The following is a 25,240-nucleotide window of genomic DNA, read 5'->3' as shown; positions in this document are numbered from 1 at the left end:
GCCGCATAGCCACGCCCATCACTAGGTCTTATTTTCAGGGTAGGGCTCATATTGCGCAAATGCTTAGAAATCCTGCTAGGGCTTATATTATGGGTAGGCCTTATTTTCGGGAAACATGGTATGAAGAATGCTGCCCTCATCAGACACCAAATTTTCAGAGCTTTGATCTTGAACTTCCCAGCCTCCAGAACTGTGAGCAAAAATTTCTATTGTTTGTAAATTACCCAGTCTAAGGTCTTTTGTCATAGCAGCAGGAATAGACTAAGACAGTTACCTTCACATTTAACAGCAAAAATAACTATACAAGGGAAGACTGTATATTTATTGAACCCAGTATTTAAACCCCAGTATCAAACCTGTTAGTGTTTGTTTTCCTTCCTGCTCTCACCACAATAGACTGGACAACCAGTATCTGTATCTGTATCTGTCACACCCAAAAGACATGGTGTCCCTTAATTAAAAGTTTTATTTTAAAAAATGTAACAGACTGCTCTAAGAACCTTTGGCATTTGAAGCAGTAGTTATTGTTATTTTCTAACTCTGAAAAAAAAAATTCCCCCTCACAAACAACTTGCAAACTTCTACCACTTACTAGCCTAGTGGCTTCCAGCACATACTGTAGGGAGACTGGGGCCGGAGAGAAAGCCCCACGCCCTTACCCACCCAGGAAAATCACAGATGGTGACAAACTACACCTGGGCTCCAAGGTACTCCACAAAGGGAGAAACGTCCCAATGCCCATCTGAGTCCACCTCCCCACCCCTCTGCAACCTACACTCCACTACTGAGGAAATGAGGCCCAGGGGCATGCCCCACAGGCCCAAGCTCTTAGGACAATTCACTCAGACAGCGGGGTCTGAGCCCTGATGGCCCATGGCTGAGCTCCCCGTGCCGGTAACCCGGGCTCAGCGGACAGAGCCTTCCAACGTTCCCAAAGAGGGGAGACAGAGGGGCTTGCTCTGACGCTCGGTGCGTGCGGAGGGGCATTTGTGGAGCAGAAGCCGCCTGCGCCCCGCAGGGAGAACGCGCCCCCAACACGGGCTGGCCCCGCGGAGGCGCTCAGGTGTGGATCCTCAGGTGCCGCGTCAGGTTGGTGTTCCGGCTGAAGGTCTTCCCGCACTCGCCGCACCTGTACGGCTTCTCGCCGGTGTGGATGCGCTGGTGGACCGTCAGCGAGGAGTTCTTGATGAAGGACTTCCCGCACTGGCCGCACCTGTAGGGCTTCTCCCCCGTGTGGATGCGCTGGTGCTCGATGAGGTAGGCGCTCTGGCTGAAGGCCTTGCCGCACTCGCCGCACTTGTACGGCTTCTCGCCGGTGTGCACGATCTGGTGCACGATGAGGGACGAGCGCCCCGTGAAGTGCTTCTTGCAGATGTAGCACTCGTAGGGCTTCTCCCCGGTGTGGATGCGCTGGTGCTGCGTGAGGGAGGAGTTCTTGCTGAAGGCCTTGCCGCACTCGTTGCACTCGAAGGGCTTCACCCCGATGTGGAAGCGCTGGTGCTGGATGAGGTAGGAGCTCTGGCTGAAGGCCTTGCCGCACGCGTTGCACACGTAGGGCTTCTCGCCCGTGTGGTTCCGCTGGTGCAGGGTGAGGGAGGAGCTCTTGTTGAAGGCCTTGCCGCAGTCCTTGCAGGCGTACGGCTTCTCGCCCGTGTGCGTGCGCTGGTGCTCGGTCAGGTGCATGTTCTGGCTGAAGGCCCGCCCGCACTCGGGGCACACGTACGGCTTCTCGCCCGTGTGCGTGCGCTGGTGCACGATCAGGTGCATGTTCTGGCTGAAGGCCTTGCCGCAGTCCCCGCACGCGTAGGGCTTCTCCCCGGTGTGGATGCGCTCGTGCTGGGTGAGGGACGAGGTCTTCCGGAAGGCCTTCCCGCACACGTCGCACACGTAGGGCTTCTCGCCGGTGTGCGTGCGCTGGTGCACGGTGAGGTTCATGCGCTGGCTGAAGGCCTTACCGCAGTCCCCGCACGCGTAGGGCTTCTCCCCGGTGTGCACCCGCCGGTGGATGGTGAGGGACGAGCGCTCGATGAAGTGCTTCCCGCAGGTGTCGCACTCGAAAGGCTTCTCTCCTGTGTGGATCCTTTGGTGTTTCATCAGGGAAGAGCTTCGGCTGAAGGCCTTGCCACACTCGCTGCAGTCGAAGGGCTTCTTCTCCACGGAGGGCACCGGCGGCTGGCCGGGCTCTGAGGTGCTGGAGTTCTTCCCAGGCCTCGCGAGCGGACAGCCCCCCTTTTCTGGGGGCTCGTCCAGCCTCGGCGGGACCAGGGTAGGGCTTTGGTCAGCAAATCCCTCCCGTTCTCCGCATTCGGGGCCTGGCTCGCCACGGAGTTTGCTCTCCTGGGCAGTTCCCAGCCCCTCCCGCCCTGTCCGGGCACCCCCATAGCCCTCTGGCCAGCCGCCCAGTCTCCACGCTCCTCCTAAGGCGGGACCCCCAACTGCAGTCCCCGTGGCCACCCTGGTGGATGTTTTGTCTTCCAAAATGTCATCCTTTGGATCCGACTCTTTCATTTCAGGTCTACTCTGCCAGTCTGAAAAAAACAAAAATGCAAATATGTGTGATTAACAATGCTAGGAGCAAGGAACTTCCCAAGTGGGAATGGGCAAATGAAACCAAGTCCAGGAGGCGCAAGGCACGGTGGAGCTAGCAAATGGCAGGAGGGTGGCTTAATGAGGCAGCAACAACGCAGAAGGTGAGCAGAGAGCACATGTCCCTTCCAAAGAAGGGTAAAAGGCCAGGTGGGAGCTTGCAATAGACACACTTAAAGAGGAAAGAGGGCTTGGAAGGAGTGAATAGCAGGCTCTGCAAACTTGAGGAGTGATTCCAACAGGCTCCTAACTTGCAAGGCCTTCCTCTCCTCAGTTCATCCTGCATGTCCCCAACCAGTCATGCTTCTCAGCACTGGTCTTTATTTAAAATAATAAAATAACAGCTAACACTTACATGGCGAGAGCTGGCTATTCTCTACTCCCTCAACCCACTGTCTAATCTTTGCCCTTCTCTGCCCTGCCCTGTGCCCCAGGAGGAGGACTCTGCCCACTGGCCTCCTCTGTGCCTGGCCAAAGGCAGGAAACTGCAGGACACTGGAGGGTGAAACCAGACAGAAGTTGAAGGGCTTCTTCCCCACCTTCCCGCCTCTCTGCTGCGGCCGCGCCTGCAGGTGCTGGAGATGCGGCCCCGCCTGCCCCGCAGCCGCCTGCCCCTGCTGTGCCTGGTTGCTCCCCGCCCTCCCGCATCCCCGCGCTTCCCCCAGTCAGGCCTTCCACAGCGCTAAGCATGTTCATGTGTGTGTTGCTTCTCATTTGAGCCCCACGATGATCACATGATTGGGGGTTCTTGTGATTGTTTTTGTCACTCCGCCATTCCCTCTTCACTGCCCAGTTCTTGGGCGGCAGGTGGTCCATGGAGCTTGCATCTAGCTAGACCCTCTTCTCTTTGCGTGTCCATCCCTCCCTGGCTAACCACATCCATGTCCTTGGCTTCAATCACCTTCTGTGTGTAACTTCTTAATTTCTAAATCTCGATTTCCAGCATAGGTGGCTCTTCTGAGTCCAGACTCCACATCCTAGCATTCATTCCCAGCATTTGAAAACTTGTCTACTTGGCTGCTTTCTCATAAAAAATGTGAAGATATGGCCACACGCAGGCTCCTTTCTGTGGGTGACACACACTAGGTGGGGCAGCAGCTGGCCCCCACCCCTATGTAAATGACCCACCTGGCAGCCCCCATGGCCACCTGGGTTTGAGACCCTCCCCTCCACGCCGATGCGCCGGCCACGCCCCGAGAAGGGAGCCTGGGTCTCAGCGCTGGCCCTGCGCTGGTGCTGCTCACACACTCCTGAGCTCTGCACAGGGATATTCACGTGACTCGGCGTCTCTACTGGACATCCCAAACCTAACACATCCCACATGAAACACATTTGTGATTTCAGAGCCTCCACCAAAAACATCTGAAAAGAAGAGAAAGAAAAGCCCGTGAAAGACACTTAGTAAAATAAGTCAGGCATGAAAGGGCAAATACTGCACGGCCCCACTCACAGGAGGTTCCTGGAGGAGTCGATTCACAGAGACAGAGGGACAGTGGGGGTGCCGGGGTGGGGACATCGGGAGTTGAGAAAGATTTATCAGTTCTGGGGATGGATGGCAGTGATGGTCGCACACATGAATGTCCTGAAGGCCACTGAACTGTGCTCCTAAAAATGGTTAACATGGCAAATTCTATGTTCTATTTTATCACAGTTTTAGAAACAAAACTTTAAAAACATTTTTTTAAAAAAGACTTAGCAGCCATCCCTTATTCCCCCCTTCCTCCCACCATCCAGGTCGCCAAGTGCCACTGGATGCACAAAACAGCCTGAACTGGGCCAATCTCTTCGTCACCACTGCCAACGAGCTCCTCAGCCACCGTGGAGGCCACTCGTGCCCCGAATGGGGCAGCAGCTCCTCCCCACCTGCTCTTACCTCCGTGATGCCTTCTGCACTCCTGGGGAGCTGCTGAGGGAACCCCCAGGTTCCCCACCGCATAGCAGAAACATGTGCCACCTGGCGTGCTCGGCAAGGCTGTTACAAAGTAGCCGAGGCAGGTACCAAAATAACTACTGGGCTCTGGGAAAAGTGCCCAGTACTTTCTTGTCTTGAAACAGCCAGTTCAGACCGGTCCTGATGGCTTTAGAGCTGCTTTGGCATATAGTGCCCTTTAGCTGACTGCAATACTATTAATAAAATCCTCAACCAGTAAAAAATTCTAATATTATTAACATAGCATGGGGTGCATGGCAATTATGATGGTGCTACACCTGTGTGATTTGTTTCACTGTGAACAAGCACAGATACAATGCAAAAACACTGCATTACTCACTGGGGAGAGATTTAAAGCAACACCACAGGGCGGGCAGATGCAGGGATTTTACATGCAAGCAGCTCCCGTGGGAGAAATTCCTGTTCCGCCCAGGTACAAGTCCCCTAGTAAGGAACCTCTAAACAACTCATCTGACTTACCAAGCTGGCCTTGTCAGAGTTATTCTTTGGTCTCTTGGTTCCCTCTCAGTTTGGGTGGTGGTTTTTCTATACTGTCCCGGAATTTTCACGAAACAGCAGGGCTGTCTGAGGAGTCAGACCAAGCCCTCCAGTGGCCTCCCCAGGGCCCTGAGAATGAAGCTAGCACCTCCTGTGGCCTCAGGGCCAGGCCTGTCTCTGAGTCACTCCTGCCCTCCTCCCTCGCTCACTTCCCATCAGCCATGCTTGCCCTCTTCTTCCCTTTCTATCCCCTCGTCCATGCAAGTTCTTCCTGCCTCGGCCTCTGTACAGGCATCACTTGGACCTGCCATGGATGGCCTCCATCAGTCCTCCAGGGAGCCCTTCTCCATCCACCCCATGTAAGGAAGCAAGACTCCTCCCCTACTCTTTGCCTGTTTCACTGTGATCACTTACTGGTCTGTGGCAGCTTTTCTCCACTTGTCCCTTCATCTGTTTATTACTGGCCTCCAGGAGAAGTCAGGTCTACCATGTGGGGGCTTGGCCTTTGCCCACCCCCAGCTCCTCCAGCCAGGCTTGCCCACAGCAGGCACCAGATAGACACTTGTGGAGCATGTGCCACGCCTGGCATGGTGCTAAGCAATTTGCATGGATCTTCTCATGAAACCCTCAAAATCACACGTGAGTTAGGTACAGTCATGGATGGTTATGACAATCCCTATTTTACAGATGAGGAAACCAAGACTCCAAGAATGAAGCACGGCACACCTGAGGCAGAGCTGGGATTCGACATAGGATCCCAGGCCATGGGGTCTGGGGAGTCACTATATTGCATGTAGAAATACTTAATGCAAGAGAATGATGGTGACTTAGTGACCCTGGGTGTGGCATGATGCTCAGGCATCAGGACAGATGGTGGCATAGGGCCTTCTCAGTAGAGAGAAAGAAGGAAGGGCGATGGTGAGTTTGGTTTGGAGTCCGAGATGCTCTGGGATATAAACTGGCAGGTGGCTGCGCAGATCAGATGGCACCAAGAGTCTTGACTCTGAACACAACATCAACCTGAGAGTCAGGGGAGCTGGAGGCAGGATGCAGGCAGAGAGGCATGGGAAAGGTGGCTACCCCTCTTCACAGGTTAAAACTCTGCAGCAGCCGGGCGCGGTGGCCCATGCATGTAATCCTAGCACTCTGGGAGGCCGACACGGGCGGATTGCTCAAGGTCAGGAGTTCGAAACCAGCCTGAGCAAGAGCGAGACCGTTTCTACTATAAATAGAAAGAAATTGGCCAACTAATATATAGAGAAAAAAATTAGCTGGGCGTGGTGGCGCATGCTTGTAGTCCCAGCTACTGGGGAGGCTGAGGCAGAAGGATTGCTTGAGCCCAGGAGTTTGAGGTTGCTGTGGGCTAGGCTGACGCCACTGCACTCACTCTAGCCTGGGCAACAAAGCGAGACTCTGTCTCAAAAAAAAAAAAAAAAAAAAAACCACCAAAATTCTGCAGCAGAGTCATCTGCAAACCACAGAGGCTCAGTTCTTAACCATGACAGCCGAGAAAGCAGAGCTCTATGTCAGCCAGATTAAAACTACCCTGTCACATCACCTTTCACAGGTCAGTCCGGTCAGCAGAATAGCAGAGGGCCTGCGGGCGCAGCACAGGGATGTGCCTGCCCGTTGCCGAGGGAGATGTCACAAGGATAGCTCCTGCAGAGGGCGCTTGGGCTGAAACCTATTCATTGTGGGTGAATTTTTTTTCACAGTGCTAAATCTCTTGTCCTTCATAGTTTCTTTTTCCATGTTCTGTCTTTCTATGATTGTTTCTGATTACAAACTAATTCACATTTTTCATTAAACCATCAAACATAAAAAAAATAACATAAAATGGAAGTCTCCTGTAGTCTCACTCATCAGAGTTAACAGTTGGTTTATAATTTTTAGGATTGGTCCCCCAATACATACTAATACGCACACACAATGCATACTAACACAATGCACACTAACACACATTGCATACTAACACACATTGCATACTAACACAAACACACATTGCACACTAACACAATGTACACGAACATGATGCTTATTAACATACAATACATACTAACACACTGCATACTAACACAATGCACACTAACACGCACTGCATACTAACATGCACACTGCATACTAACACATTGCATACTAACACAAACACACATTGCATACTAACATAATGCACACGAACACACACTGCATACTAACACACACAGAGCACTCACACACACATGAATGCACAATTTTCCCCACAAATGGGGCTTCTGTCCAAGATAGAGTAACAAGGACCAGATTCCCTTCATCCTAAAATAACAACAACAACAAAAAAAGGACAAAATATATAAAACAATGGTTTCGAAGACACTGGACATCGGGCAAGGGAGGGCAATAATCCCTGACAGCCAGAAAAAAAAAGAGGTGGGGCTGCCAGCTGACCCAGCTTACTGCACAGAAAATTTCCAGGCTGCAACACAGGGAAGGGAAGCTGAGGCACAGCCTGGCAGACTCCCCAAGTTGAAGAGATGCAGCAGAAAGACCAAGGCAGCCAGAGTTCATGGGACAGAGCCTTGGAGAGGACTGAGCTGCACAGGGAGAGGCCTGGAGACTGACAAGGGGAACCAGTCTCCAGTACTGAGATACTGATCGGTGACCATGTGCATGAGGAAACTACACAACACTGGGAAAACATGCAGAGGACTTGAAAACAGTGCCTAGAGTCGACACAGGGCTGGGAATAGTGCCTTTTTGCCTTTTTGTACCAGACAGACTGAAAAAATTTCTAACTCATGGAGCACTGGGCAGAACACTCGGAAGGGTCTTATGGAGAACGTCTTTCTAGACTGAGCACAAGTTATAAAAGCAAGATCCAAAAGGGTCGGATTCCTTGGTGGTGGTGGCAAGACAGACACAGATGGACAGAACAGAAATCAGAAATGAACCCCACACACACATCTGGACAACTGAATTTTGACAGAGGCACAAAGGCAATCCACTGGAGGAAGATCACTTTCAACAAATGGTATTGGAATTGGGCATACATTTGCCAAAAGAAAAAAAAAAACTTGCATTAATACTTTGCATCATATATAAAAATTACCTCTAAATAGATCAGAGCAAAAAATGTAAAACCTAAAACCTAAACTTACAGAATAAAACACAGAAAAAAAAACCAAAACCTTTGTGGTCTTGGAATAGGCAAAGGTATCTTATATACAACACCAAAACCACAATCGATAAAAGGAAAAAATTTATACATTGGGCTTCATCAAATTAAAAAACTTCTGCTCTTCAACAAATGCTGCTGGGCCCTCGGATGTCCACATCAAGGGCAGTGAGCCCCTTTCCTACATCATTCATAAAAACTAACTCAAATGGACCAAAGACCTAAATGAAAAACTTGAGCAATAAAACTCTTAGAAGAAAACATAGTCAGTCTTTGTGGCTTTGGGTTGGGTTTCTTAGCAGTGGCACCAGAAGCACAAGCAACAAGAACAAACAGATGACCTGGACTACATAAAAACAACAAACTTTTGTGTTTCAAATGATCCCGTCAAGAAGTGACAAGACAACATACAGAGTGGGAGGAAATATTTGCACAGCATATATCTGATGCAAAGGACTTGTATCAAGAATATATAAAGAACTCTCAAAACACAATAATAAAAAAATAACCCAGATTTTAAAAAAGGGCAAAATATTTAAACAGATACTTTACCAAAGAAAAGATACAATCAGCACATAAGCACATGAAAAGATCGACAACATCAAATGAAAACTGCAACGTGACAGAACTACACATTTCCAAAGAGGCGTAAAATTAAAAAGATTCATTTTTCCACAAGAGTTCACATGCTAGAACTCTTGTGCCCTGTGGTGGAAATGTGAAATAGTACAACCACTTTGGAAAACAGTTCAGCAGCTTCTCAAAAAAGTTAAATATACATGTACCACATGATCCTGACTTTCCACTCCTAGGTATTTACTCACAAGCAGGGAAATATATGTCTGTACAAAGACCTGCAGACAAATGTTCATAAGCAGCTTCAGTTGTAATAGCCCAGAACTGGAAACAACCCAAATGTTCGTCGACAGGAGAATGGGCAAATTGCGGCATACCGACAGCGTGGAATACAGTGGAATAATACACAGCAATACAAACAAATGAACCATTGATACAAGCAACAACATGGGTGAATCTCAAAATAACAATGCCAAGTCAGACCAAGGAAATTCGGATCAAGAACAAGAGCATGTACTGTATAATTCCATGTACATATAATTCGAGAACATGCAAACTCGACCACAGTGACATAAAGCACACCAGTGATTGCCTGAGGATGGAGACTGGGGAGCGGGTCGGGGAAGGAGGGATTATCAAGAGGTGTGAGGAAACTTTTGGAGATAATGGGTATGTTCATTATCTTCACCATGGTGACAGTTTCCTGGGTACGCACATGTGTCAAAATGCATCAAACTGTTCACTTTAAATATGTGCAGTTAATTGTAAGTCAATTATACCTCCAAAAAAGCTATGAAAGAAACAAGACCGTACTCTAGTTCCGAAAGTGGGTGTTGTCACCTTACAGTGTGTCATAGGACATCTTTCCACGGCGGTGCTTTGAAGAGCTGCACAGTGTCTACCATACTGACAGATCTTGACATGGTCAGCCTTGTGTGCCTGGGCATGTAAGGGGTTGTCCTTCATCCTTCTTCCCAAGTAAAACTTTGCACACTTATGGAAGAATTTCTAAAGGACAGATCCCTAAAAATGGAATGGTTCAAAATTTGATCAACAATGCCAAGCTGTCCTCCAGTAGAGCTATCCCAACTTTATACTCCTAAAATGAAAGTCTTTTTCCCTGTACCCTTATAATACAGGCTGTTATTATTTTTTTGATCTTTGTGTACCTCATAGATAAAAACTGTTATCTCAATTTGTATTTCTCTATTAGCAAGGTTAAAACACTTCCATAAAGTGTAACCTTGTATATTTCTATGAATTGCCATCTTGTAAGTGTGGTCCATTTTTCCATCACTCATTTAGTCTTTTTCTTACTTATTCCTAGAAGCTGGTTACATAATTATGACCCCTTTAACTGTTATACATGTGAGAAATATTAATATTATTCCTTATGTCATCATCTATCAACTTCATTTTTAGCTTCAAGTAGAGCAATTTTTTGTAAACTTTCTATGTAGTCAAATCTGTCAATATTTTCCTTATCTCTTGGTGGTCCTCAAGTTACCGGCCAACGACAAGTAGTAGCTCAATGCAGCTGCCTCTCACCCAGGGAGGCCAGGTTCCTGTAGTCCTCCAGCACCACGCCCCCGTGCGGGCCCTTCTGAGCAGGCTCCAGCTGCTGCCAGTCCTCCTGCATGAAGTCCACAGCCACGTCCCTGAACGTCCCTGGTGCCTGCAAGAGGAAACCCACATCTGTTCACCGCAGGGCCCTCCTCAAAGAGGCCCAGAGAAACGGCCAGAAACACTGAGAGGATTTAGGGAAGGCTGACAGGACATATCCGAAGTGATTTCAGCAAGGTGCAGGGTTCTGAAGCGACCAGTTTTCTTGGTGTCTCGTTATGTTGGGGTGGTGCTCTGACAGACAAATGAAGTCACAGGCCCGAGAACCAGGTGGGAAAAAAGCAAAGGCAAAACGGTCATAACTGGCGAATCAATGCATGCATCAGGAGCACAGCAAAGGCAGAACCTCCGTGGAATCCAGGACATCTGATTTTCCGGGCCCCTACTAAGCACCACGTGTTGAGCTGGGTGCTGGGATGCAGACACAGAAGCTTCAAAAACTAGCTCCTCATGGGAGAGGCAGACGAAAGCAAGTATGTAATTTGGGAAATGCAATCATGAAGGTTTGAGTGAAGTTTTCAAGGCACTTGAGTAATGCCAGCTTTAGGGGGTGTCTGGGAAGATTCTGGAAAAGTAACAATGAGGACTGGGTTTGGGGAGAATTAACCGTTGGGCCCCCTGGGGGAGATTCTGGATAGAGGAGGCAGCTGGGATCAGGACCCGAGGCTGAAAGGCAGAGTAGACAGACTGCTGGGGACAGAGAGGAGACCGTGTGGAAGGAGCGCTGCCTTCCAGGAGAGGCCACGGCCTGTGCCCTGGTGGACACGCAGGGCAGGGGACATGGTGATGGCGAGGCCACGTGCCATGCAGCCGCTACGTGCCAGGCACTACTCTAAGTGGTTGTCATGGGCTGAATTCTGTCCCCCATACACACAAAAAATAATTCATATGTTGAAGTCCCAACCTGCAGGATGTCAAGAATGTGACCTTGTTTGGAAACAGGGTCACTGCAGATGTGATTAGTTAAGGTCATCCTGGAGTACGGGTCCCTAGGGTACCCTAATTCAATATGACTGGGGTCCTTCCTTACACAAAGAGGAACTTTGGACAGAGACACACAGGGAGAAGGCCCTGTGAAGACTGGAGTTATGCTGCCACAAACCAAGCAACTGCCAGCAGGTGGGACAGGCCTGGAACAGAGCCTTCCTCGGCACCCTCAGAGGGAGCCTGGCCTTGCAGACACCTTGAGTGGGGACTAGCAGCCTCCCGAATTGTGAAAGAATAAATTTCCATTGTTTAAGCCACTTAGACTGTGGTACTTACTTACAGCAGCCCTGGGAAACTAACACGCTGCTTCACATATGTTGATTCATTTATTAATTCAAAACAGACCTACCAGGCAGGCAGTAACATTATTATAATAATAACACACTCGCGTATAAGCTGCTGTCTTTCATCCCCAAAGCCCCCTTCTGTGCTCCGTCCTGTGGCCCCAGGGCTTCGACTCTGCAATCTGTTTTTCTGTGTTGTTCTCTGCAATCTGTGTTTCTGCCTTAGCAGCTGGCTCTTCCTTAGGCTCTGCCAGTCGTGGGCACTGCAGGGAGGTTGAAGGTGGAGAAAAGGAAACCAAGGCACAGAGAAGGTAGGTCCCTGAACCAGGACACACAGATAATGAGTGGAACAACCAAGCTTTGAATCCAAAGGGCCACATCCTAACCCCTGCAGGCTACTGACTCCCATGAACCAGCTAGAGAAGTGAGTGTTGAAAACTTGTGATGTCCAGACATGAAGTCCGATTCTGACCTCTGAACCCCCACCGTGTCCCTACAACTGCTTCGTTCCTTCTGTCGTCTGCTCCAGCCCCACTGGCCTTCCCTCTGCTCCTTGAATATATGGTCTGCCTTTGCATTTGCTGTTACCCTGCCCAGAATGTTCTTCCTTCAGGTCTTGGCTAAGCTGGCTCCTTTCTTAGTCATTCTTTGGAAGGTTTGAGGAGGAGAGTGACAGGATCTAATTTATAATTTTAAAAGTGCACTCTGTCTTCAGTTCTAGATCACTATCAAAAAAACAAAACTAAAAAAAAGTGCACTGTGTATCTGCACACCCATGTTCAATGCAGCATTATTTACAATAAACAAAAGGTGGAAGTGACCCAAGTGTCCATCAACTGATGAATAGAAAAACAAAACATGGTATATTCATACAATAGAATATTATTCAGACTTAAAAAGGAAGGCAGGCTGTGTGCAGTGGCTCACACCTGTAATCCTAGCACTCTGGGAGGGCGAGTGGCAGGATCACTTGAGCTCAGGCGTCTGAAACCAGCCTGAGCAAGAGTGAGACCTCGTCTCTACTAAAAATAGAAAAATTAACTGGGCACAGTGGCGCAAGCCTGTAGTCCCGGCCACTCGCCGGGACTGAGCGGGAGGCTGAGGCAGGAGGATCACTTGAGCCCAGGAGTTCAAGGTTGCTGTGAGTTATGATGACACCACTGTACTCTAGCTGAAGTGACAGAACGAGACTCTGTCTCCAAAAAAAATAAAATATGAATTGAAATAAATTTAAAAAATAAAAAAAAGGAAAAGGAAATTCAAACATGTATGAACTTTGAGGACATTATGCTCATTGCAATAAGCAAGTCACAAAAAGACAACTCCTGTATGATTCATGTAAAGTAGCCAAGTACATAGAGACAAAGTAGAATGGGGGTTGCCAGGGGTTGGGGAGGAAGAAATAGGGAGGAGTTGTTTAATGGGTGCAGAGTTTACGTTTTACAAGGTGAGAAAGTTCTGGAGATGGATGGTGGGGAAGGTTGCATAACAACGTGAATGTTCTTAATGCTACTTGTCAAAAGACAAAATTCCAACAAATTTAGTTTAAAGATCTAATTGGCTTTCATTTGCAATCCTAGAATCAGGCAATACTTCATTCCATAAAACAGAGCATGTGTTCTGAGGAGATGAGCAGAGGAGTTTGGCTTTCTTGGTAGGAAAAGGGCTGAAGAAAGCAGAAACAGAGAACAAAAAGCAGACTGGTTGCTTCAAAGTTACTTTCCTATAGGGTTAAAGCAGAGGGCACTTCCTTATTACACTAACTCTGGCTGTCTGGATCTTACTGTTTTTTAGAAAACTGGCCAAAACTTTGATGATGTGGCACTTAGCAAGAGAGACTCCATTCTGGTCTGGTCTGCTGGGGCCTAGGTCAGAGGGTTAGTCCAAAACCGCCACCTCTTATACACTCTAATACACTGCATGCTCAAAAATGGTTGAGATGAAAAATTTTATGGTGTGTAGTTTACCACAATTTAAAAATAAACAAATAGGCCGGGTGTGGTGGCTCACGCCTATAATCCTAGCACTTTGGGAGGCCGAGGCGGGCAGATTGCTCAAGGTCAGGAGTTCAAAACCAGCCTGAGCGAGACCCCGTCTCTACCAAAAATAGAAATAAATTAATTGACCAACTAAAAATATATATACAAAAAATTAGCCGGGCATGGTGGCGCATGCCTGTAGTCCCAGCTACTCGGGAGGCTGAGGCAGTAGGATCGCTGAGCCCCGGAGATTGAGGTTGCTGTGAGCCAGGCTGATGCCATGGCACTCACTCTAGCCTGGGCAACAAAGTGAGACTCTGTCTCAAAAAAACAAAAAATAAATAAATAAATAACATTCCTGTTGGGAGCACGGACTGGCTCTAACCTACAGAGTGTCATTCAGCAAAATCTATCAAAACTAAAATTCAAATACCTTTTGAACAATTTATATACTAATTCAGACATGTTAACATACATATGGAAACATATGTATGAGGATATTTGTTATGGCATGAATGAAGAAGCAAAAAGACTGAACACATCCCAAATGTCCACTGTTGGGGGTGGATAATTAGGTGGGTGCCTCCACCACAGACCACCATAGCACAAGGCGGGCAGCTTGTTAGCTGCTGCTGTGGGTGATGTCTTGAAGACAGTTTTATATATATATATATATATATCCCAAGAAAAGTGTGTCTGGTCTGCTAAAATTTCCACAAAGGGAAATAATTAAGGATATTTATACATATGGGCCTATATAGGCACAGGCTCTTTCTGGAAACGTATGAAAGAAACTGGGACAAAGTACACTGCTGTTATGTAAGCCACCTGGTCTGTGGCACTTTGTTACGGCAGCCTGAGCAGATGCACACATTGTCTTGCTCACTCCTGAATCCCCAGTGTTTAGAAAGATGCCCTGCATGTAGCAGAGGCTCAGCATACACCGCTGGACTGAATACAAAGACCAATTAGTGGGCTGGTGTAAGGATTAACTGAGCCAATCCATGTAAGACACTCAGAACACCAGTGCAAAGCATACAGCAGGCGCTTAATAACCGCCAGCCTTTGTTACTGACACCTGCAGGTCCCTGGCTCTCTCCAGCACGCTGAGCATCCCCCACTAAGCCACAGTTCGCCCTCCCTGGGGAGGGCCTCCCACTGCTGGCCAGTCCCTTCAGGGTCCCCAGATGACCTTCTGGGGCCTGGCTCGGACCAGCCTCCCTGCCCAGCGGCCCACCTCTGGTGCCATTCCCAACTGTGTTTCTTTGACAACTACCTTCCCCTTTCTGAGCCTCATCGGTGAAATGGGCTTCATGATAACCTGTCCCCTCCACAGCTGTCATGGAGGTTAAATGGGGTGGTGCATATATGCTGCCAGCATAGTGCCTGGAGTGGGTGGAGAAAGTGCTCAGTAAGTGCCAACTGTTGCTATTATTATTTCATTAACTTTGATATTTAATATATATCTGATATAAAATTATTACTACTTATAATTATTATATGATATTTTTTGACTATTTGGCCCAATACATCCTTCAGCCAGCCCAGCTAATTATTCCTTCTTTTAAAAATATAAACCACTTAAGGAATGATTGACATACAAAAAACTGCACATATTTAATGTACACAACTCAATGAGTTTGGGAATGAGTGAAATTACTACCACAATCAAGACCATAAGCTTACCAATTACCTCCAAGAGTCCCCTCCCACCTCTTTTATTTATTTATTTTACAAAAACTTAATACAGCAATTCCTTCTGAAAGTCTTCCCTAAGTACACCCCATCTAATTTGCTCACTCAATGAAATACCCCCTGCGCAGGCTCCATGCACCAGAACCAGGCTGGTACCCCGGACACGCTGAGAAACAGAACAGGCCTTGAAGGCCAGGAGGCCAGCATCTTGGGGACAGACATGCCACGGCAAAGGACTCCTCTGAGCTCTTTGAGTGTACATGTCTGAGGCCACTTGTTCTAGTGCTTCATCGTTTTTGGTTTCCTATCTAACGACATGAACTGTTTCACCACAAGAAAAAGCTCTCAAGAGCTGAAATCAGATAGGATCTATTTTTTTAAAAAAATCAAAATGTATGGCCGGGCGCGGTGGCTCACACCTGTAATCCTAGCACTCTGGGAGGCCGAGGCGGGCGGATTGCTCGAGGTTGGGAGTTCGAAACCATCCTGAGCGAGACCCCGTCTCTACTAAAAATAGAAAGAAATTAATTGACCAACTAAAAATATATATACAAAAAATTAGCCGGGCATGGTGGCACATGCCTGTAGTCCCAGCTACTTGGGAGGCTGAGGCAGGAGGATCGCTTAAGCCCAGGAGTTTGAGGTTGCTGTGAGCTAGGCTGATACCACGGCACTCACTCTAGCCTGGGCAACAAAAGTGAGACTCTGTCTCAAAAAAAAAAAAAAAAAAAAAAAAAAAAAAAAATAATCAAAATGTAATTACACTAGAAGTGATTTTAGAAAACCAAACTTACACCAAAAATCCCAACAACAAATCCTTCTAAATAATGCAGGTAAAAAAATAACTCAATACAAGAATCATAGATGGATTCAAAATGAAAACAGCATAGTGATCCCCTTTGGAAAAGCCTGGTGGCTCCTCAGACGGCTAAACAGAGTGAACTGCATGACCCAACAATTCCACTTCTCGGCACACACCCAAGAGAACTGAGAACACGTGTTCAAAGAAAGACTTGCGCACGATTGTTCGCAGAAGTGTTACTCATAATAGCGAAAAAGTGGAAACAACCCAAATGTCCATCAGCTGATGAGTGGTTACATACAATGTGGTGTAGCCATACAATGGGATATTATTCCACCATGAAAGGAAATGAAGTTCAATACACGGTAACACATGGATGAACCTCACGAACATTATGTAGCTGCGTGAAAGAAGCCAGTGGAGGAGAACCACACAGTGCATGATTCTACCAATATGAAATGTCCAGAACACTCAAATCCACGGAGGCAGATTAGTGGTTGCCAGCGGCTGGGGAATGAGGATGGGGAAAACGTGAGTGCTAATGGGTACACAGTTCCTTTTGCAGTGATGAAAATGATCTGACATCAACTGTAGTGATGGTTACACAACTTTGTGAATATGCCAAAAGCCAATGAATTATCCACTCTGTACATACATGAATGTACCTCAACAAAGGTATTACATAAATGAAGACATAACAAACCAAAACTCCCAAATAAGTCAACTGATGTGTTTATATAACAAAATAAATTCCAGGGGGATTAAAAAGTTCAGTGTTAACATTCAAATGATGAATGGTAACGAGGAAGGACCCGCAGCTGGTCTCTGGCCTGTGGACAGAGAAACCCTTTCACAGTTTAAAGACTAAGGAGGATACCACAGTGGAAGAGACCAACAGATTTGATTTTAAAAATACGAAATGCTTTTGTACTAAAAAACTAAGTAAATTAAATAAAGAAGTAAACAAAAAGTACACTTGGGAAGAATATTTGCCACAGATGTTTATACATACACATTTACTTTTGTAAAATCTTTAAGAATACTAAGATTCCTATAGATGGGTAAAGTGCAAGATGGATCATTTACCTGCCTACAAAATGCCTAATAAACATTCTCTAAGAATTGAAGCTCACCAACAGTACAAACAATGTTACTCAGAAACAGATCTCATGACACCATTCATCACCTGTTATGCTCAAGGTTTATACCATTTGTCATTTATATCCCTTTATCTATATATCCATTTATCATTTATATCCAGTGCACCAAATAAACACCTGACGATGGCCAGCGTAGACCAGTGGAGGCCCTTTCCAAGATGCTGGCAGGAATACATATCGCCGCAACCGATTTGGAAAATAATACAAAGACTTATAAAACTCCTCAAAAATATCCAAACCAATATTCTTCTTCAAGGAATTGGTCCTAAATGAATCATATAAAATACCAGGAAACACTTATGCCCAACCTTGTCTCCTGTGATACTGTTTATAAACATGAATACCAAAAATGTCCAAAAACAAAAGAACCATTAAGTAAACCAGGGTATGGCCACTAGATAAAACTTTCATGCAGTCATTAAAACCGATGCTACAGAGGAGTTTTTTTTTTTTTTTTTTTTTTTTTTTGAGACAGAGTGTCGCTTTGTTGTCCAGGCTAGAGTGAGTGCCGTGGCGTCAGCCTAGCTCACAGCAACCTCAAACTCCTGGGCTCGAGTGATCCTTCTGCCTCAGCCTCCCGAGTAGCTGGGACTACAGGCATGCGCCACCATGCCCGGCTAATTTTTTTATATATATATCAGTTGGCCAATTAATTTCTTTCTATTTATAGTAGAGACGGAGTCTCGCTCTTGCTCAGGCTGGTTTTGAACTCCTGACCTTGAGCAATCTGCCCGCCTCGGCCTCCCAAGAGCTAGGATTACAGGCGTGAGCCACAGCGCCCGGCCTACAGAGGAGTTTTTAATGGTGTAGAGAAATGCTCACGATGAAATCTTTAATGAAAAAGCAGGATATAAAAATTACTTAGCCATAGCGATTCTTATTTTCACAAAACAGTATGCATATCCAAGAAGGAAAAGACACTCAAAACTTCCAGAGTGGTTATCTTTTCAGGAAAGATCATGGCTTAATTTGATTCTCTTAGCTATATTTTTCTGGATTTTCTAAGATTTTTATGATGATCATGTATTTCATTAAGTATCAGAAATTTTCTTTTACTTTTATGACATATTATTTATAGTCCCAAAACTACATTTTTAAAAAAAGGTCAAATTCACCAATACTGGATAGACATTTAGGTACACTGGTTATGCAGTCAAAACAAGTGATGTTTGTAAAGCTTTCAAATGCAATGGGAAATCCCTGTTGCATGAGGTTACATGGGAAAAAACCCTCAAGATTAAAATGGCAAAGCCAATACTTAGTCAATTTTTTGAAATAATCACCAGAGAAGATAATAAATGAATACACAAACATCTACACGGTTATCTCTGGGAAGAGGGCCTATTGGTGAATTATATTGTCTTACCTAGAGTTTGCTAGATTTTGCCAGCTTTCTATTACTATAATGACCATATATGTGTATATTTTACTATGAAATAGTTCTGGCTTAAAAGAAAGTTTAGAGAAAAAAACCACAGATGGCCACATACGCACCACCTAGCTAAAGATGCGAAACATCATGGCTAGGACAGAAGAAGCCCATGCGCCCCCACTCCAGAGGGTCTCCCTCCTCCTCTCTGGAGGCAGCCGCTGTCTCGAATGTGGTGGGCTGTGTCCCCATGTTTCTGTACTTTCACCGCATGTGAGCGTTCAGGAGGGACACTTAGTGCTGTTCGCCTATTTCCAAAGGCCACTCGTCCAGCACCGTCCTGCCGAGTCCTTTTCACTCTGTCGTGTTTAAGCCATCACTTCACAGGTGCCCACCAATGGCTCCCAGGACCCCGAGGGCAGGCCGCCCCCCGCTGCTCTGTCCCCCGCAGCCGGCATCAGAGAAAGGCGAGGGCTGTCAGCCCACAGGCACAGCACAGAGGAGCAGCAGGAGCATGGGCACGGCCTCCCCATCAGGGGACACAGCTCAGGACACGGGCGGGCCCGAAGGGGTCGGAGGACGGCAGAGGCTCACCGGGAGGCAGGAGCCTGGCCCCCTGGGCACGAGCCTTCAGGAAGGACTGCGCGTGGGCGGCACGACTCACCAGGGCCTGGTCAGTCAGCAGCTGAGTGGCCATCCCACCGGGACGACGGGCCTGGAGGGCCAACAGGGCTGTTGGGGGAGAGAAGGAGGCACAGTGAGACGCCAGGCGGAGGCCCACCTCACAGATGCAGATGGGCAGGCACACACACGCAAGTCAATGGCAAACATTACGGGGCTACTGCGTGCAAGGCATTCGACAAATGTCTCTGCCTTGATCCTCCAACCTCCCAGGAAGGAGCGCTACTTCCACCCACCCCCATTCACACATGAGGGACTGAGGCCCAAAGAGATAAGCCACTCGCCCAAGATGACAAAGGTGGGACTGGGCTTGGCAGAGTATTTCTGGCTCCACATGCTGACTACTAGGCTACACTGCCTCTCAGATGCACACCCACACACACTCACACACCCCAAGCTGCCAGGGGCCGCGCGATCCCCTGCCTCTCCCAGCAGCCAGCCCCACCCAGACACTCTCCTTGGGTAGAAGTGCTGGACTGAGGCTTCCCAGGTGCCCCAGCACCTTCCCCCGGCCCTTCCAGGCGCTCCCCCAGACCTCATGGGGTTACTGTGAGGCACAACTAACAGATCCAGGTGAGGACCCTGGAGCTGGCCTGGCGCACAGCAAGAGCTATGCTGCTGCCATTACCGCTGGTGTCCGCTGAGCATGTTCCAAAGAGCAGGACACCCCAGGCTCGGGCTCCCAGAGGTAGGATCCCCCAGGGGAATGCATTCGGTTTCGATTCTCAATGGCCACTGGCGTGTACCCCCTTCCCCCCTACTCTACTCTGGACTCCAGCTTAGGCCAACCATAGTATCTTGTTAGAACTACCTGGCTTTACTTTCATTTGTTCTAATATTTCTCTTTTTACAACAATACTCAGCTTTTATCTACAGCAGTCACGTGGAGTTCCCTTTTAAACTAAGTTGATTTAAAGTTTTAAAAAAATCAGTGAGCCAATTCAAATAAAAAACAAAGTATAAAATAGGAGAGGTGGCACAGGTTAAAGCAAATTCTTAAAGTTTGGGGCATGTTGGATCAGTCCTGGCTCCACAGGGACCTGCCTAGATTTGCATGCCTCCCAAAACAGGGAGCTCACTACCTGAGCCACCAACACTTCTGACTGGAAACAAATTTTCCTTCTGCTATAAACTGAAACATGCCTCCCTAAATCTCCAACACCTTGGGGTCACCCAGAAAAACCCCAGTCATCTCCTATACAACCACCTTTTAGCTACAGCACCAATTCTCAAAGTGCCAGAATCACTGAGGATGCGTATTAAAATGTTATTACTCGGAATATAGATTCCTGGGTCCCCACTCAGACCCTCTGAATCAAACCACCTGGGGGGGGGGGCAGGAATCAGTATTTCCAAACAAGTTTCCCAGGTGATTCTCACACATCCTAAATGCAAGAATAACTAAGACAAAGGGTGTTTCTGAGGCTAAATGGCCCCAACTTCCACAAGTAAAATGCCAAATGATTTTAATTGTAGGGGGACACATATAAGGCCAAGCTGGAGCCTTTAGAGCAACGGTCCTCAACCAGGGGCAATTTTGCCTCCCAGGAGACATTTGTGGTTGTCACAATTTGAGGGAGGCAGAGAAACTATGGGCATTTAGTGGGCAGAGACCTGGGGTGCTGCTAAATACCCTACAATGCACAGAACAGACCCCACAAAGAATGATCAGGCCCCAGTGTCAGTAGTGGCAAGGTTGAGAAACGAACGGATCTCAGTGTCAGCTTGTGGCTCTAAGACATAATGTCTGTGGACTAAGATGCTGTACCTGGCCCTCCATTTTACTGGTGCTCAGTAAAAACATCCTCTGGCTTAAAACTCTCCAGCAGCTTCCCCTAGCACCAGAAATCTCTCAGTCTTCCCCTCTGCCCACACAGCGCTGTGGTCTGCCCTCGGTGGCCCCACTCCCACACTTGGCCCCAGCCCTGGCCTTTGCAGCTGCTGTGCAAGGACTGCTCTTCCCATAGCGGGCTCTGCCTCATGATCTGATCGAATGTCGCCTCCTCGGAGAAGTCTCCCACTCCCAAGCCTCCGAGTTCAAGCTGCAAGCCTCTCCCCTCTATCTCCTTACAGCACACATCACTATCTACAGTTGTCTTTGTAAAAACACTTGTTTCCAAGTTTGTCACCTGCTTCCCCTCCACCAGAACATAAGCCCTCAGGGAGCAGGGACTATCATTTTTGGATTGTATCTCCAGCATCCAGGACAATGTGTGGCACACAGGAGGTGCCCAGACATCAAGATGAGTGAACAGATGAGCTAATTTTTAGCACCAACCAGGACGCAAGAGAACCAGCCCGGTGAAAGAATGTGAGTCGCTCAATCTTTTTCTAGAAAATCAGCTGGCAATATACAAACCCCATTACCCAGCAACCCTGTTTCTGGGAATCTGCTCACAGCAATAAAAGCTCCATGTAAAAAGGTTACACATAGGAAAAAAGATGTTTGGCTGGGCACATTGGCTCATGCCTGTAATCCCAGCACTTTGGGAGGCCAAGGTGGGAGGATTGCTTGAGCAAGACCCTGTCACTATAAAAAATTTTTAAAAATTAGCTGTGCATGGTGGCAAGAGCCTCTAGTCCCAGCTATTTGGGAGGCTGAAGTGGAATTGCTTGAGCCCAGGAATTTGAGGTTGCAGTGAGTGATGACTGCACCATAGTACCCCAGCCTGGGCAAAAAAAAAAGAAAAAAAAAAAAAAAAAGGAAGGAAAGAAAAGAAAAAAATATGTTTATAGCAGCACTGTTTCTAGAGGCAAAAAAACAAACAAAAAACCCCAAAGAAACAAAAAACCCAAACCAACCAACCAACAAACAAAAACACTCTGGAAACAAAATTAATAAACATTACTAAAGGAATGGGTCAAATAAACGGTGGGGTCTCCACACTGCAAAATATGAGGTCCCCTCTTGAAAGGAGAGAGTTCTGCATCTATTAACTTATCTGTGGTATCATTAAGAGAGAAAAACAAGTTACACGGTTGTATGAATCACTTCAGCCCTTTGTGGAAAAACAAACCAATGCACGTGGGTGTGTATGTGTCTTTCCAGCCGAGGGAAAGCTGTGGAATGAGGCCACGCTGGCGCCTCAAGTGCACAGAGTGGGAATGAGAATGATGGTGGAAGTTATTAATTTTTCTTTCCATTCCTTTGAATTGTTTTCCTGGGTATAGCAACCTCATGTTACTGTCATTTTTTAAAAATATATTTTTCCTTTGGGTCAGTGGTCTCAGCCCTGCACTTAATCTCTTTTAAAATCATAAGGAAAACAGATTAATCTAATACAGCCTGGATTATATCTGTGTTTATATCAATGAAATCACACAGTATACTTCTAGGGTTTTTTGTTTTTGTTTTTTTTTTTTGAGACAGGGTCTCCCTCTGTCACCCAGGCTGGAGTGCAGTGGCATCATCATAGCTCACTGCAGCCTCCAACTCCTGGGCTCAAACAATCCTCCCACCTCAGCCTCCCCCAAAGTGCTAGGATTACAGATGTGAGCCACCATCCCTGGCCAGGTGTGGGGTGGGTATAGTGGATCAAGGGCCCCATGAAGGCAAAGTGCCCCTGAAAATCATAAAGTGGCCTTGGAAATGACTTGCCCAGGAACAAGGCTGGTGACTGTTGAACCCATTCTGGCCTTAGATCTGTGTAGCTGCAAAACCAGTGGCTTTCTCATTCCTCTTCCTACCCTGGGCTTTCTGGCATTTCCTTCCTTTCTTCCATTTCCACTCTTTCTAAGGGGGAGATTCCCTTGGGGGAAAATCCTACAAACTTGTCTCAGCTGAACAGAAAAGGAAAAAAGGATATCCCATTTGTCTGGTGGTTAATTGTGGGGGCTCAAATCCAGATGCCTGGGTGTAGCCTTGGGAGATTCACTTAAGGACTCTGAGCCTCAGTTTCCTCATGTAGAAGATGAGGGTGACGGTGGTCCCTACCTCAGCGTATTGGGAGGCCTAGCAACCAGGCAGTTCTGGCAAAGTGCCCAGAACAGCACTGGCTCCAAACACATCCCCTGAACAAACCAATCCTGCTTCGTCAGGATGGAGTAGGGGATGGAGACCCTTAAAGGGTCTGACTCCCCTTTAAGAGGGCCCTGTGGGAGGCAGAGGAAGAAACAGCTCCCCTTGACCCCGCATCCTGGCACTCACACACTGCCTGTGCTCCCAGGACCCCACCCCTCCAGAGCCTTCTGTGGCCATGCAGTGCTCTAGGGAGCAGGACGGAGCTGAGGGGCTGGGCAGTGTTGGGCAGACTAGGAGAGGTGTGGGGCAAGGAGGCAGTGGCTCTGCTAGGCCACTTGTCCAGCTGCACGTGGTGTGTGGAAGGGGTGCACTCAGTCACACCCCCACACAGACCCACCCAAACGGTCACACCCAAACACCAAGAAACACTCAGAGACACGGCTGACACACAGAAAGGCCCAGAGGGGCAGGCCTCTGGAGAGCCCGACACCCAGGCTCAGGCCAGCGACCTGCACACAAAGACGACGCGCGGCGCGGCCAGAGGGCGCCCTCACGCAGACACGCGGGAGCAGAGATCGAGGCGGGCGGGCGCACACACGGCAGCAAAGGCAGACGCAGCGCTCACGCAGGGAAGTCCCCACAAAGACAGGCCGGCAGAGACACGGCCAGAGACCCAGAGAGATATACCCGCCCAGAGACACCAAGCCTTTCCGAAGGGGGTGTGTGTGAAGGACCCGCGCGCGCGCACACAGCAAAGACAAGGCCACAGGAGGCCGCCCAGACACACAGACCTACGCGACCGGACCAAGAGACAGCCGCAGCCGCGGGACGGCAGTCTCTGTCTGTCTCTCTCACACTCACACACGCGCTCGCCTTCTGCCCGGGGTCGGAGCCTCACGGCCAGACAGCTTTCCCAGTCCCCTCCTGCCCTTCCCCTGGGCCCGTAGGCCAGCACCCAGCCCGCACGTCCGCCGTGGCCGGCACTCCGTCTCCCCGAGCCCTGCTCCCCCGGCCCGCGCGCCCTCTCCCCGGCCCGCGCGCCCTCACCCCGGCCCGCGCGCCCTCTCCCCCGGCCCGCGCGCCCTCTCCCCCGGCCCGCGCGCCCTCTCCCCGGCCCGCGCGCCCTCTCCCCGGCCCGCGCGCCCTCTCCCCAATCCGCTGCCTCCCCGGGGGACGGCCGGGTGCGCGGCGAGCGGAGGGTGCGCGGCGAGCGGAGGGTGGGCGGGACCCTGACCCCGCCCGGGAGCCGGACTCACCGGCGCGTCGCTCCGCGGTGACAATGACCGCGCCCGCTAGGCCCGCCCGGCCGCAGTGCGCCTGCGCGGAAGGCGCCGGACTACGCTTCCCAGAAGCCCGCGCGCGCCACCTCCCCTCCCGCCCTGGTAGCCGAGCCGAGTGGAGCCGTCGCGCCCGAGCGCTCCTCGGTCTCCCGGGGACCCCCCACCTAGGGAGGGGGGATGGTAAGGAGGGGTAAGTGGGCGGGGTAGGGAGAGGAAGGAGGGGTGGGAAGAAGGAGGGCTGGGGGGCGGGAGGGACGGGAGGAGGGTGGGAAAGGAACAGACGGGACGCGCGAGAGCGGGAGGAGGGCGGAGGAAGGAGAGGGAAGAGGACGGGGTGGAGGGGGAGAGGGGGGGAGGGAGGGACGGGCGGAGGAAGGAGAGGGAAGAGGACGGGGTGGAGGGGGGGTGGGAGGGACGGGAGGAGGGCGGAGGAAGGAGAGGGAAGAGGACGGGGTGGAGGGGGGGGGAAGGGAGCGCAGGGCTGGGGTGGGCAGAGAGGAGGCCGGGAGCCGAGGAGGAGGAGGGGTGCAGAAGAGGAGGGGCGAGCCGGCGGAGGAGGAAGGCGAGGAAGAGCCCGCCCGTCTTCCCTCGGCATTCTGAGGGCCAGGCGGGCCGCTGGGCCGGGTGATGGCGCTGACCTGTACAACACGCGCGGGGACGAGAAGCAAAGGAGCGTAG

The 25,240-nt window shown here is 49.1% G+C and overlaps 1 protein-coding gene and 1 long non-coding RNA gene across 8 annotated transcripts in view; one reads left to right on the top strand and one right to left on the bottom strand.

Annotated features, from left to right (window-relative positions):
- Nucleotides 1-298: 298 nt before the first annotated feature.
- ZNF71 (zinc finger protein 71) lies at nucleotides 299-24,665 on the bottom strand. Of its 4 annotated transcripts, XM_012757781.3 has the most exons (4): nucleotides 24,539-24,665; nucleotides 19,305-19,372; nucleotides 10,290-10,416; nucleotides 299-2,528 (listed from the first exon to the last, which is right to left on the bottom strand). In XM_012757781.3, the coding sequence occupies exons 2-4, from the start codon at nucleotides 19,335-19,337 to the stop codon at nucleotides 1,060-1,062; spliced, it is 1,629 nt and encodes a 542-aa protein (XP_012613235.1). In that variant the 5' UTR covers nucleotides 19,338-19,372; nucleotides 24,539-24,665; the 3' UTR covers nucleotides 299-1,059. The 4 variants fall into 4 exon arrangements, with proteins under 4 accessions (XP_012613235.1, XP_012613236.1, XP_012613239.1 ...); XM_012757782.2 differs by lacking the exon at nucleotides 10,290-10,416 and having other exon boundaries at nucleotides 19,235-19,372; XM_012757785.2 differs by lacking the exon at nucleotides 10,290-10,416 and having other exon boundaries at nucleotides 24,539-24,593.
- Nucleotides 24,654-25,240, top strand: part of LOC142861119 (uncharacterized) — a 41,712-nt gene continuing 41,125 nt past the window's right edge. For all 4 annotated transcript variants that reach the window (XR_012912494.1, XR_012912495.1, XR_012912493.1 and 1 more), the window contains exon 1: nucleotides 24,654-24,742. This is a non-coding gene — a long non-coding RNA (uncharacterized LOC142861119). The remainder of the gene's footprint in view (nucleotides 24,743-25,240) is intronic.

The sequence above is a fragment of the Microcebus murinus genome, chromosome 16 (genome assembly GCF_040939455.1).
Source record: "Microcebus murinus isolate Inina chromosome 16, M.murinus_Inina_mat1.0, whole genome shotgun sequence".
Lineage (NCBI taxonomy): Eukaryota > Metazoa > Chordata > Mammalia > Primates > Cheirogaleidae > Microcebus > Microcebus murinus.
This window is presented reverse-complemented; position numbering and strand designations above follow the sequence as displayed.

Bases quoted from the DNA above. Each gene is read 5' to 3' on its own strand.
- ZNF71 (XM_012757781.3), bottom strand. From the start codon at position 19,337: ATGGCCACTCAGCTGCTGACTGACCAGGCCCTG. The intron at 10,417-19,304 runs GTGAGTCGTGCC...TTCCTCTTGCAG, and splicing joins TGCTGACTGACCAGGCCCTG to GCACCAGGGACGTTCAGGGA. The intron at 2,529-10,289 runs GTGAGAGGCAGC...TGTTTTTTTCAG, and splicing joins CAGGAACCTGGCCTCCCTGG to ACTGGCAGAGTAGACCTGAA.